Raw genomic sequence first — 14,486 nt, forward strand, 5'->3', positions numbered from 1 at the left:
TGTGTCGTAAATGAACAGTTGATGAATTACACTTTTCTGAGAATAGAATATTGAAGTGGAGATCGCTAAACTGCAAGCTAACCGGTGTTTTCAGAAAGCAAGCACGTTTATCCCATAGACTGTATAAAAACAGGTTTATCCACAGTGGAGAGAGCGCGTGTGCACATGGTTGCCAGGTTGACAAAGATAAGTAGCACATTTAGCAGATATTTCCGTATTGCGCAAGTGGGAAGCTCTGTTTCGGGGATTACGTCTCTTTATATCAGGCAACCCAGTTGTGTTCCTCTGCGGCCAGATTAAACCTTGTTGTAGCCTATATATGCTCTATTCATTCTTTTTTAGAAACCTCGCACTTTTCTACTCAATTTTAAACGTTGTAAAATTTTAAACAAATTAAGCGCGGTCCACTGCTGCACACGTGCCACAATATCGACACAGGGCCAGCTGTATTGATACTCGTATTGTCAAATCTCTGTGACGATACATCGTCGTATCGATATTTTGAACACAGCACTATTGGTTTACTTGGATCCAGAGTTTGCAAAAGAATTCATGTCACAAAAGACCAGAATTTCCTTACTCAGTACTAGTTTAGTTTAAAAATTATTGAACAATTTAGGCTAAGTATTAATGAAAATATATTAAAACAATGCAGTACCCCGCTGTTCAAATCTTTGCTTTTGGTAAGAAATTAATACTTCTGTTCAGCAAGGGCACATTAAATTGGTCAAAAGTGACAGTAAAGACTCCTATAATGTTACTAAAAAGTTCTATTTCAAATAATTGCAGTTCATTTGAACTTTCTATTCAAGAATCCTAAAAACGTAAGTTTTTACAAAAAATATAAAGCAACTGTTTTCAACATTTATAAGAAACGTTTCTTGAGCACCAAATCAGCATATTAGAATGATTTCTGAAGGATCATGTGAAACTAGGGATGCACCGAATGTTCGGCAACTGAAATTATTCGGCTGAAAATAGCAAAAAAGGCTCTTTTGGCTGAATAAGTGAAAAGACCGAATAAATTGTACCGAACAATGATATGACGCGATCAAATAGCAACCAGCGCAGAGTGAGAGGCGCGCACTCTTTATAATGCAACAAATATGTCAGCAGTGTGGAAGAATTTAAACTGTCGGAGAAAGACGCAAAAATCATTACAAGCACCGACAGCGAGAGACTGTTTAGGACTGCATCGCATGTCTTCGATGAGAAGAGGAAGGGGCGATTGTTGCTGGTTACTGTATGATGATTGAAATCGCGAAATGGCCTTAAACAATTAGTAAATAAACTGCAGAACATTGTTTTTTAATACACGCAGTAATTGCATGTATTCTGACAGCACTGCACAAACTCTCGGTGGATCTGCTTGTTAAAACCAGGATTCAAAGTCCAAAGCGCAAGGAAAATCTGCGCTGAAACAGTGTTACTCGTCAGTTGCTCAGTCACATTTTTATGAATTTTTACAAGGCATGTGACAATGCAGTACGTGCGACGTATTCATAATGAGACTCATTTATAAATCTACTGAGAAAAGAAGCAGGTCTTCCTGCACGTTTCCACCAAAATTAAAGTTGAGAAAAAGCAAGAACTACATCAAAATTCATAAATGTTAGTATTGTAATTTTACTGTTGTTCTGTAAGACAATAATAATGATAATAATAATTACAGCAGCTCAGTTAATACATTTAGTTTAACATTCTCACACAGTGTTCAAATTGGGATCTGTAATATTTTCTAATGTTTTAAAAAAAAAGTCTCTTCTGCTCAGCAAGGCTGCTTTTATTTGTACAGTAAAAAATACATGCCTGATTCTAGTAGGGGGTCTGATGGCCAAAAAAGTATTATTTTACTAACTTATTAATTTTAAGTTAAATTGTGCTTTGTTGGTATAATGTCTGCTAGAATGTTAAAAAATGTAATTTTTAAATTGTTGTTTTGTAATTGATTTTTTTTTGTGAAAAGCAAGACAAACCAGTAAAAAGCACATTTTGGCTATTTAATCTATGCAATGGTGAAATAAATTGACAAAATACATGGGGTAAAAAAAAACCTCGAAAAAACGTATTCGGCCTTCGGCCCAGTGTTTCATTTTGTTCGGTTTCAGCTTCGGCCAAGAATTTTCATTTTGGTGCATCCCTATGTGAAACTGTAAATTCAGCTTTGCCATCACATGAATAAATTAAAATATATTTAAAATGAAATGCATTTCTTTAAATTGTGATAATATTTCACAATATTACTGTTTTTTTTTTTTTCTGTATTTTTGATCAATTAAATGGAACGTTGGTGAGCATAAGAGACTTTTTTCAAAAACTTCATACTGACCCCAGACATTTGAACGGTAGTCTGTGTCTCAATGTAATTAAAAATAAACGATTTAAGAACAAGTCAAAAATATTGATGGTCTTTAAAATTGATACATTTAAAATCATACAAATTTGATGCTGTTGGAGTTTGACTTGGGTTAATTGTGCGAAAGAATGATTGTAGAGAGTTTATTACAGCTTCTGAAGGTATCCAGCCAAAAGCAATGAAAAGTTTTGTCTTCTTTGGTCAATGTTATTATTTGATCAATATTAGCTACATAATAATACATAACAGCATGGCTTGTGTGTTAGGCTTGGGACACACTACATGATTTTCAAATCTTAACCGATTTTAAAACTGGTAGAGACCACAGACCTAAGGAAAGTTTCAACCGTTGTTTAATATTATAATCCTCCGAACACACACACACTACACCATTCGGCCAGACCGCGAGAGCACACACCTGCCGATTCTAATATCATTTTCACAGTGAGACAAAATCTCATGGAGACTTGCGAAATCAAATGTGAAAAACAAATGGAGGATGATTGACATTGTCAGCTGGTTCTCCTGGCATGAGTTTTGTTTTATGGGAAGAAAAACAAAGGAGTAAAAAAAGAATATGAGTGATCTTCTTTCTCAATACTCCTCTCTCGTAGCATGATTGTGGCTGCCAAGTTATATAAGCTATAGAAGCATGCAACATCCGGTTGGTGAATCTTGCTCGCTCTCATTGGCTATTTGCAGGTATTACGTCAGAGGCACCCCTCAAGAGTCAAAAATATAAATCATGTTTGATATTTTTGATTTATGAGCAGTAAAATTGTAATTACACCACACACTTGAAGATTTTTTGGGCAACAAGTCATTTGCGACAAGCCTTGAATTGGGCCACACCTCCCCGTTCACTTGGGTGTGCAAATCGGACCCAAAATCAGGCTTAAAATCTTCAAGTGTGTGGCCAGCCTTAGGCTGCATTTCAACTGTGAGGCTTAATGCACAGATCTTTGATTTTAACATAAATAAAATATTCAGGTTGCCCTGCCTGTTTACAGTGCACTTAGTCCAAACTGACTGTGCTTACATGAATATCTTGCCAAGACTTGCCTTTTGACCAGGAAGTGCATTTGACCACTTACATGTGCAGTCGCATCACTACTGGGTACAAGCTCTCTTCATGGAGCATGAGCAGCTTCCTTTCTATGCTAGTTTCGACATGGTACATTTGACATCACTAGTTTGCAACAACATGACCGTGCTGTAGTTCATGATGGGTGGTTTAATGCTCTCTTTCCAACTCTCAGCTGAATCACTAATATTGCCACAGCCCGTCTTCTTTATAAAAGCATTATTACTGAATGATTACTGTCTGAGAGGCTCATAGCTCCAGGCATAAGACCCCTGAAGTCTTGAGTTATTCTTTTAGTAAGCACTGTTCTTGTCATATTCCCACTGAAAATGACATTCAGCAAACTGCTGTACTGAAGCACTGCGGTATCTTCGCTTAACGAAAACATGTTGTATCTATACAGGCACATGTTACCGTGTTTTCGTTTTTAAAATAAACTGGCAGCTTTCATTCCTCATACCAAGCTGCTGTTGTCATGTGAAGTTTTTCTGGAAAGAGGCTGAAGAGAGAGCAGCAGTAATGCACACTAGTCTGAAGTGTTTGTGTGCCCAGGCAGGCATGTCGACACTGGAGGGAAGGATGGTTAATTAGGGCAAGTGAGAGACTGCTTTTGTCTCCCTGAGGAGCTTTTGCTTCATGCTTCTGAAGTCATGAATAGCGAAATGAAGGAAGAGGCTGATTAAATTAAGAAAGCGGAAACGGGTCGTGGTGCAGCAAATTCCATTTACCTTTCCAAGGTGCTTGCTTATGGCAGGTATTGGTGTTTTTTTTTTTTAAATCATTTTAATGAATGATGTTGTAAAGATGAACTGTTCAATGGAAAAGAGCCTCATGAAAATTCTTCATAGTTTAAAATGCTGTCATACAGGTTTGGAATGACATGAGGGTGAATTAAATAAAAAAGGTGTAATTTTTGGGTCAACTATTGCTTTAAATTACTTGTTTGTCTTAAATGTCATTAGGAGCTTGAGAGGTTTTTATGGTCTTGGGTCACTTATTGCTGCAACTTTTACCATTTGAGATCTGACTCATGGTAATATCTACCAAACTTTATGCAAAAATGTAGGCTGTTTTGTTTTGTGCTCGTAAAGTTTATTTGCATTGGCCCTGAGGGTTTTTTTTTTTTTTTTACCACAGGCATATGAGCGCTCTGAGAGTGAGGAAGTGACTGTTATTGCTAAACTCGTGAAGAAGATTCTCATCATTATTTCCAGACCAGCAAGACTACTGGAATGTCTGGTAAAAACATTGCGATTCTGTATTAAGAAGAAATTATATTTATCACATTTAACTTCAGTGGGATACAGCTTTAATAATGTCTGCTTACTGGATACTGATAAGACAAATTCAAATTTGAAGAAGTTAATTGCAAAATGAATGACTGAATAAATAAATAAATAAATATTCTCACTTTCTATTAATAAATATTACTATATAATATGAATAAATATTTAGTATTTTGCAATTTACCTTTCTTTCTTTTCTTTTTTTTAAATAAAAATCCCCCACATAAAATCTCAGCAGAATGGTGAGGGTTTAAATTTAATTTATTGCCCAGCAGAGTTCCATAGCATTTTGAAAACCACCTGTGACCTATTTAATCTACCTTTTGTAATTAATTACTGTGTGAAGACAGGGACTCAGTCTAATGCCATTTCTATAATGCTGACATGCCATGTTTCTATTAACCATCAGGAGTTTGACCCTGAGGAGTTTTATCAGCGTCTTGAAGTTGCAGAAGACCATGCAAAAGTTGGCCAGGGCATCAAGACTGACATCCCCCGATACATCATCAGCCAACTGGGTCTCACTCGAGACCCCCTGGAGGGTATAATTATGATTTATCTAGCACCCACCCTTAAATTATAAATTTTTATCTATGTTGTAAAGGGTAATTAAATGTTAGCCTTAGGCAAACAAGTGATTGATTTTCCTCTTGTCTTTGGGTTCAGACATAGTGCAGCTTGAGCACAACAACTCAGGCAGCCCAAGCAGAGAACTGGATGACACTGCAGAGGTAAGAAAATAAATCAAGGCTTGACAAAATCTTAAAAGGGTTGTTTCTCCACACCGCTGGAGGTCTCACACTTCTCTTTCCAAGAGGTTCAAGCTCCAAATTTCTTTCCGAGCCAAGGTGCAAACTGTAAAATGTAAATAACTAATGTGCATTACTTTAATATTGGTGCAAATTCAACCCATACATATGTAGTAAACTTTAAAACATTTTTATTTAAAATTAACTTTTAATTTTCTCTCATTTTTACTTACTTTGCCATCAAAACAACTTTAGATTCTGACACTCTCACACTTTAAATTGAGATTGGATGGGTCACGTTAAAAGCAGTTGTAAAGTCTGATATAAGCTACCGTTCACAAGTTGGGTCACAAGAAAGAAAAGTCTCTAATGCTCATCAAGGCTGCATCTATTTGATCAAAAATACAGTAAAAACAGCAATATTTTTACAATTTAAAATAACTTTTCTATTTTACTGTATTTTAAAATATAATTTATTCTTGTGATGCAAAGCTGAATTTTCAGCATCAGTGTCACATGATGCTTCATAAACCCTTCTAATATGCTGATCTGCTGCTCAAGAAACGTTTCTTATATTGAAACAATTGTGCCGCTTAATATTTTGGTGGAAATTGTATTCAACAGACATCATTTGTAACATTATAAACGTCTTTACCTTTATTCAGCAAGGATGCATTAAAAAAAAAAAAAAAAATGAATTGCATTAAATGAATTGAAAAAAGTAACATTATAAACGTCTTTACCTTTATTCAGCAAGGATGCATTAAAAAAAAAAAAAAAATGAATTGCATTGAATGCATTGAAAAAAAAATTCTTGCTGACCCAAAACCTTTGAATGGTAAGTGTACATGTGTGTGTGTATATATATGTTAAGGTTGGCTTAACTGTTATTTGTGGAGAAAAAAAACAGTTAATGATCTAGACCACGGCCTTTTTAGCTTGTGACTTATGAATTTCAGTCAAATAGATGTTGTATTGTTCTGTTCTTAAGAGTTCATATTTTATGCCTTAGAATCGTCCTGGAACCACAACGCCTCGAAGAAAACCTCTGGAAAGAGATTTTGAGACTATAAAGCTCATCAGCAATGGGGCTTATGGGTGAGCTCACTTTTATTGCTTTTTACTTTAAAAAGGAATAGACTGTTTTATAATCACTTGAATTTAGGTCACCAGTTGACGAAAGGCTGGAATACACTAATAACTTTCGTCTAGAGTTTTGCCTCAGTTGCATTCTGGAGAGGTCGACGCTAGTTGAAGAAAGTCAGAGCAAGTCTGCAGATTTTGTACAGTCAGAAAATGACGTAGTTTATGATGAGCAAAGACACCCAATTTTTAGCTCCAGACTATGATCCCATCCAGTCAGAAGATATCAAACATGGTTGATATTTTGAGCTGATTTAAAAAAAACATTGTTTTCATTTGTCATGTGTCTCCTGTAGGGCTGCACGATATATCGTTTCAGCATTGATATCGCGATGTGCGCATCCGCGATGGTCACATCGCAGGATGTGCGATGTTTAGTATACTGATCATTATATTTATACTGATTGTTTTCTTTGCTCACACACAGACACGGTGTCTAGACCGGACGCGACAACTGTACAGAGATACCCATTTTAAATAAATTTAGTAGCAGAGCTACTGCAAGCGATTTTCAGTGCTGGAAATCCATTTATCCTTTGTTGAAACTTCCGCGTCGTCGTGGAGAGCGCTGGTCACGGTCGCTTAGCAACGGCAGACGCCACGAAAGCGCAAGCTCCCGAGCGCTTTGGAAAGAAGGAGAAAGCGGCTAGGGTGGCGTTTTCCACACGTCTTTAGGCGCGACATGTGAATGGTAGGGCTGGGAATCGATTCCAAAAAGAATCGATTCCGAGGCGTTGGGAATCGAGAGTCGATTCCAAAGGATGGAATCGATTCCATCAAGAGGAATCGACTCCTCATTCAGAGCCTTTTTCAGTTCAACAAAGCTTATCTATGGGTGCCTCTCAAACGGAAGGCTGCATCCTACGAAGGCTGCACACATTTAAATTCACGATAATAAACTGAAAGAAAACGAGTCTGTACTGAGATCATCTGAATTTTAGGATGCAGCCTTCCGTTTGAGAAGCACTATTCACCTCCCTCATGCTCGCTAAAAGCCATAATTACGAGAGTTGTAAGATAAAAGATTATTTTTATATTTTTATTACCATTCGCCTCCCTCATGCTCACTAAAAGTGATTAGAATTCTGATTAGTTTCCTAAATCGGATAGATAGTCTTAATGAACCAGTTAAAAAAAAAAACGATTCCGAGGTTATTTTACGGTGGAACTGGCTTGTCCACAGTTTTGAGCGCTGCACGACAGAATAGATCATGACGTGATCGAGGGTCTTGATCTTATTTCCATCTAAAATACTTTTTTTTTTTTTTTAATGGTTATTTTGTTTCAGTGTACAGCTTGTTAATTTTGTGCAAAGCATAGGCCTACTGTCAAAGTAAACTTCATCATTCAGCTGAACTGTGCACATTTATTAGACACTTCATGTCTTGTTCAATTCATGCGATAAACGCATGTCCCTGTTGAGCTGTGGGGTATGACTAATTTCACGGGCAAAGCAGACAAAATTACAATTTATGTATCGTAATTTATTTTTATTTTTATTTTATTTTATTTTTTTTACAAATAAAGCTTCATATTATGAGAAGGATACTTTCTACGACCTTTATCCTGCAGTCATGGTGAAATTATAGGTTCCTTCAATCTAAAAAAGCAAGAATCAAAAAAGAACCGAAAACAACAGTGAGGAATCGATTCCCATCGATACCAGGAATCTGAATCGGAATCCAAAAATTTCGGAATCGAACAGCCCTAGTGAACGGCCCCAAAATCTGTCTACACTGGACGCGACAAAGCGTCCATTGCATATCATTTGAACTTTGTGTCAGTACGTCATAAATAGAACGAGGCATCAGTTTACTGTCGGGGATTTGTCGCGCCGCGTTGCATCCAGTGTAGACACGGTGAGAGCCACGCAGATGCACGTGAACACTGAATTCTGTTCACTTCTGCGTCTATTTGTGCCTGAAAAACTGTGCTCTGCAAGTATCCTTGTAAGCACAGTTGCTTATGGCTTAGGCGAAGGGAAACAATTGAGAAAGAAAATGGATGTGTAACAGTATATTGGTTCACAGCAGTTTAATGTTCCTGTTGCTTTCTCTGTCATGAACGTTAATCAAACAACAAAACACACAAAAAAAAAAAAACTTTTGTTGCTTTAACACCGATTTGTTAGATTTAATTTATAGTGAAAACTATGCAGTGTTGTTTTACATTTGATTCTTCAATTTCTGTACCTGAATACTGGTAGACTTACCTGAAAAATATAAAGCACTGCTTATTTCATTTGTATCTTTGTTCTGTTATTTATCTATGCTTGTAATTTGTTTATTTCCAATGCTGATTTACTCGCCTACAAAATCACCCCAGTCATTGATTATATATATTTTTTTTCAAATAGAGCTATTGAAATCATCTGATTTTTTTTCCATATCGCAATATATATCGCAGAAAAAATATATATCGCAATGTGAGTTTTTTTTCCAATATCATGCAGCCCTAGTCTCCTGGCACATGTTTCTGTTTGTTGTGTTTGTAATGACTTAAAAGTCTGGTTGTGTGTCATTTAGTATATGATGCCCAGATTCTCTCTCTAACCATTTACAAAGTCAACAAATGTCTGATTTTAAAAATGTTGAGATTGGTGGATTCCAGCCTTGAGAATATAAATCGGCTTTGATCCTGATTTGAGCGTTGACTCGCAGGGCTGTGTACCTAGTAAGGCATCGCGGGACACGGCAGCGGTTTGCCATGAAGAAGATCAACCGGCAGAACTTGATCCTGAGGAACCAGATCCAGCAGGTGTTTGTGGAACGAGACATCTTGACGTTTGCAGAAAACCCTTTTGTGGTCAGCATGTTCTGCTCCTTTGAGACACGACGGCACCTTTGCATGGTCATGGAGTATGTGGAGGGTGAGTCAGAGGAGTGATGTGTTGTTACAAATATGTTTCTTGATCTAATCTTATGACACACACATGCGTCATTTCTCATGTGTACTGCCGTGAGTCTGCAGCTGTAATGTTTTAATATGAAATTGTCTTTGCAGGTGGAGACTGTGCAAATTTGCTGAAGAATATGGGTCCCAGAATAAGGGTCCCTTGCCGGTGGACATGGCCAGAATGTACTTTGCAGAGACGGTTCTGGCACTAGAGTATCTTCATAATTATGGCATTGTGCACAGGGATCTCAAACCTGACAAGTAAGAGCTACTCGATGTAATCCTGCAGTTACGCATGACTCCACATCCTGCAAATATTGCATTCATTGTGTTTGTTTCCTGTCTTCAGCTTGCTTATTACATCAATGGGGCACATTAAACTGACTGACTTCGGTTTGTCTAAAATCGGTTTAATGAATATGACCACAAACCTGTATGAAGAACACATGGAGAAAGACACACGAGAGTTCATTGATAAACAGGTCAGTCTACCTGTACATTCAGCACACCAAATACTGCACTAGTTTAAATTTTTCACATTAAAGGACTAGTTTTGTCTTAATTTATTCACATAATTTCTACCCCACTTTTTTTTTTCTTTTTTTTCCCCCATAAAACAAAAAGGCAATATTAGGCAACATGTCAGAGCAGCATACTATTTTATACTATTTTTTTTACTGGCAAGTTCCAGACAGGACAAAACAACAACATAAAATTACATGTAAGAGTTACGCGGAAGGGAATATTTTGAGCAAATAATGATTTAAATAAGGTATATTATTTTATTTTTCATTTTATTACAGCAATGTTCCAGAAAGGACAAAATGGCAACATTTTTTAGAAACCATATGAAAGCTTTGTGTGTGAAATGGACTTTGTGTAATATTTAATTAATAACTGTAATTATTATCTTTATTCACTAATATTGTAGCAATGTAATATTGAACAAATAATGAGTTAAATTAGTTATGTTTTTCCACACGGGCTATCCTATGGCTTCAGAAAAGTTCAAACTAATATGGTTCTTTTTTTTTAATTATTTTACTATTATGGTGCCAGTAAAAATTACCATTCACTTTTTTTGTATGGTAAAGGGATGCTCTGGCATTCTGACATCTTTTGTGTTTCACCGAAGAAAGAAAATACAGAGGTGGAGGAGCATGAGGGTTAGTAAATCATGACAACATTTTCCATTTTGGGTGAACTTTTCCTCTGTTGTTTTCTAGGTCTGTGGCACTCCAGAGTACATTGCACCAGAGGTGATCCTGAGGCAAGGTTATGGGAAACCTGTGGATTGGTGGGCCATGGGCATTATCCTGTATGAGTTCCTGGTGGGCTGTGTGCCTTTCTTTGGAGACACACCAGAAGAGCTCTTTGGCCAGGTGGTCAGTGGTAAGGATGAAGGGGTTGTAGCCCCTAACCCTGAGAATTCAGTCATGATTGAAAGGATTTCTGCCTACTGGATGATAAAATGAGTGGAAAAGGTTCCCATTGCCCTACATTGCAGAAGGGACCTGAGCTGTATCTAAGCATCAGAATATCATATACTTTGGAGTGGGCTCTTTTGACATGGCCTGCTTTCAGTGCTCTACCAACAATGTAAAATTCTACTTTATCCTATTAATGTTGTGTGCATGTGTCTGCATCCCTCTCACTCCGTAGATGAAATTGAGTGGCCAGGGGGTGATGATGCATTACCTCTTGAGTCTCAAGACCTCATCACAAAACTGCTGAGACAAAGTCCCAAAGAGCGCTTGGGAGCTGGTGGGTGTTTTGCCTGTTTAGTTTTATTTTAGTATTATGTATATGCTATTACAGTAATTATTAATATGTTGAATTTGCTTTTATTTTTTATGGTTTTAATTTTTCATTTTACTATCAGTTTAGGTTTTAGTTATATATATATAACAAATTATAATAATTTTATATTTAATCTTTTTTTTAAATTTCAGTTTTAGTAATTTTTGTACTTATAACAGTTTTGTTTCATAACAGTTTTTAATTAACAACAACAACAACAACACTGCTATTTAGGAACTTGTTATAGTCACCATAATGTAGCCAACATTGAATCATGTGTGGTATGACCTACAGGAGGGACAGCAGAGGTCAAACATCACATCTTCTTCCATCTTCTGGACTGGAGCGGACTGTTAAGGCAGAAAGCAGAGTTCATTCCACAGCTTGAAACTGAAGAAGACACAAGCTACTTTGATAGTAGGTGGCTCCCTTGCTCTTTTATGACTTTTTCTGATTCATAAATGTAATGTAGATGCAACTGAACCTTCTGTTCATCTGCTGTCCAGCACGTTCTGACCGTTACCAGCACTCTGAGGAGGACGATGAGACAAACGATGATGAATCTTATCAGGAGATCAAGTTCTCTTCCTGCTCGCATCGCTTCAGCAAGGTGAAATAGAAGAATGTGCACAATGTTATCTTATAGAGATGCCTGTCACTCAGACAGACTGAGGCATTTAACACAGTAAGGAGCAGGTCATGACTTGTTTTTGTCATGTGAATCAGGTGTATAGTAGCTCCGAGCAGCTGGCTTCTCCCTCTAACTTGAGCCTGTCCTCCTCTGAGCGGAGCTGCAGCGAGGAGAAGGAGGACCGGTGGGATGGTCATTCAATGCTTTCTCCAGTAGAAACCCCCAGACAGCTTCCATGTAGCGACAGGAAGCAGGATTCCCACAGGGGCAGGTAAGCACAAGGCTATGTACAGAAGAGCATACTAACTACACACTACATAAAATTTCTGCAGTATATTCCTGGATGAGCTTGCAAGGAATGATGTAATACTAACAATACAATGAACTCTACTTCAGGTTCATTAATCGCATTGGAATTATAAGATCAAATAATTACAGTTTTTAAATGTATTAGCTCTTGTGACGATCAGTGCTGCTATTGTTAACTAAAACATTTAAAAAAAAAAAAAATTGTTAATTGAAATAAAGTATATTTATATATGTATATATATGTATACATGTGATGCGATCTAGGAAAACCCAACACATGGCGAAATTTTCCTTTTTTAGGTTTTGATACCATATGAAAGCTGGGTTCAAGCCCTTTCCAAAACTTTGTCCATAGCTTGAACGTAACAAAAGTTATGGCTATCTGAAGTTGTCTGATAGCTATGATTTTCCGGAATGGAATTTGGAGAAAAACGGGTTTAAAGTGAGACTGGTTTCACTTTCACTTCTACTTAACGATCGCTGTCTGTCAGGAGCGTTATATTGCATCATTACACAAACAGACTAATGCTACGCTGAAGAGGACAGTTATCCGTTGTTTATCATGATGGGCATAGTCTCTGAACTTTTGATCACCCCTTGTATGTTTAGATCGCACGAATAGTGTACCTTGTTGTTTACATTTAGAAAAGCGAGCACAGCACACCTGTGCATATAACAGACTGTCATCGGACTCCTCCTCTTTAGTAACTTCATCATCCGATCCTTCATCTCTGGGTGTGAAATAGTCCATTATAACATCTTTTAGGGCACTGACACCAAGATTGAGCAGACTGAGACGAGCAAGATTGTCTAAGTGAGCAGCTTCAGACTGCGTTGTTTTCTTGCGCTCCGCCATCTCACGATATTAAAAAATAAATACATTTTAAAAACTTTGCGTGCCATAGTTTACACAGGACTGGCGGGAAATGTGCATTGATACACCTTTATTATATATGTTACATGGTTTATTTTGATAGGTTAACTGTTTTTGTGGTGTTAAGAGAAAGCACCTCCGCAGCGTGTTCTTAACATGAGAGAAAGACACAGTCATTTCTGCTTGCTGCAATAAATCGCTATTTTTCTGCACTAAACAAGTGAATTTTGCCAAGATATTTTCAGAGATGATAGACAAGATGTTATAGAATAATACTTGAATGAAACCCAAATTTTGACAAAAAATTGACATTCTACCTATTTTTCGAATTTCCTTGAACAAATTGCTCTTTCTTTAAATAAACTCAGTTATAATTAAAATTTTCTTAGGGATAAAAATCTACCTCTGCTTATGCTCTAAACTAATGTAGTGAATAGGGATGGGTACCGAAACCCGGTATTTAATCGGTCCCGGGGCTAAATTATGAAAGACCGGAGTATCGATCATAGCCTGTGAGCTCATAGCCTGACTCCCGTTGTTCTCTTGCGCTCCGTCATCTCACAAAAACGTTGAATTAAAAAAAACTTTGCGTGCCGTAGTTTACACAGGACTCGCAGGAAATGTGCATTGATACACCTTCTTTCTACATGTTATGTGGTTTATTTTGATAGGTGAACTGTCTTTGTAGTGTTAAGGGAAAGCACCTCCGCAGCGCGTGTTCTTAAACATTAGAGAAAGACAGTCTTTTCAGCATGCCACAATAAATCGCAAATTTTCTGCACTAAACAAGTGAATTTTGCCAAGATATTTTCAGAGATGATAGACAAGATGTTATAGAATAATACTTGAATGAAACCCAAATTTTGACAAAAAATTGACATTCTACCTATTTTTCGAATTTCCTGAAAACGTCCCAGCGTGACATCCGACGGGTTTTCCCAGATCGCATGACATTTAGGCTTCAAAAACATAAAAGTCGAGTTCATGATAAACATATCATTACTAGTTACTCATTTCAAAAGTAATATTGTTACTTTACGTACGGTACGTACGTATGTATGTATGTAACGGTACACAAACATGACGGTTCGGTACGTACCTTGGTTTTGATGTTACGGTTCGGTATAGTTTCGGTACAGCAGGGGGAAAAACTAATTTTTTTATTTTATTAAACATGGGTTTACTGAACAAATTGCTCTTTCTTTAAATAAACTCAGTTATAATTAAAATTTTCTTAGGGATAAAAATCTACCTCTGCTTATGCTCTAAACTAATGTAGTGAATAGGGATGGGTACCGAAACCCGGTATTTAATCGGTCCCGGGGCTAAATTATGAAAGACCGGAGTATCGATAAGCTC

At 37.1% G+C, this 14,486-nt stretch overlaps 1 protein-coding gene across 1 annotated transcript in view; it reads left to right on the plus strand.

Annotated features, from left to right (window-relative positions):
- Positions 1-14,486, plus strand: part of LOC107680242 (microtubule-associated serine/threonine-protein kinase 3-like) — a 36,246-nt gene that overhangs the window by 12,833 nt on the left and 8,927 nt on the right. Inside the window, 13 exon segments of the mRNA XM_016476047.1 lie at positions 4,578-4,679; positions 5,136-5,268; positions 5,393-5,457; positions 6,488-6,573; positions 9,279-9,487; positions 9,622-9,653; positions 9,656-9,774; positions 9,863-9,995; positions 10,740-10,905; positions 11,176-11,277; positions 11,608-11,730; positions 11,820-11,923; positions 12,040-12,215. Coding sequence (XP_016331533.1) covers positions 4,578-4,679; positions 5,136-5,268; positions 5,393-5,457; positions 6,488-6,573; positions 9,279-9,487; positions 9,622-9,653; positions 9,656-9,774; positions 9,863-9,995; positions 10,740-10,905; positions 11,176-11,277; positions 11,608-11,730; positions 11,820-11,923; positions 12,040-12,215 — 1,550 coding nt within the window.

This window comes from Sinocyclocheilus anshuiensis, unplaced genomic scaffold (genome assembly GCF_001515605.1).
Source record: "Sinocyclocheilus anshuiensis isolate Anshui unplaced genomic scaffold, SAMN03320099.WGS_v1.1 scaffold821, whole genome shotgun sequence".
Classification (NCBI taxonomy): Eukaryota; Metazoa; Chordata; class Actinopteri; order Cypriniformes; family Cyprinidae; genus Sinocyclocheilus; species Sinocyclocheilus anshuiensis.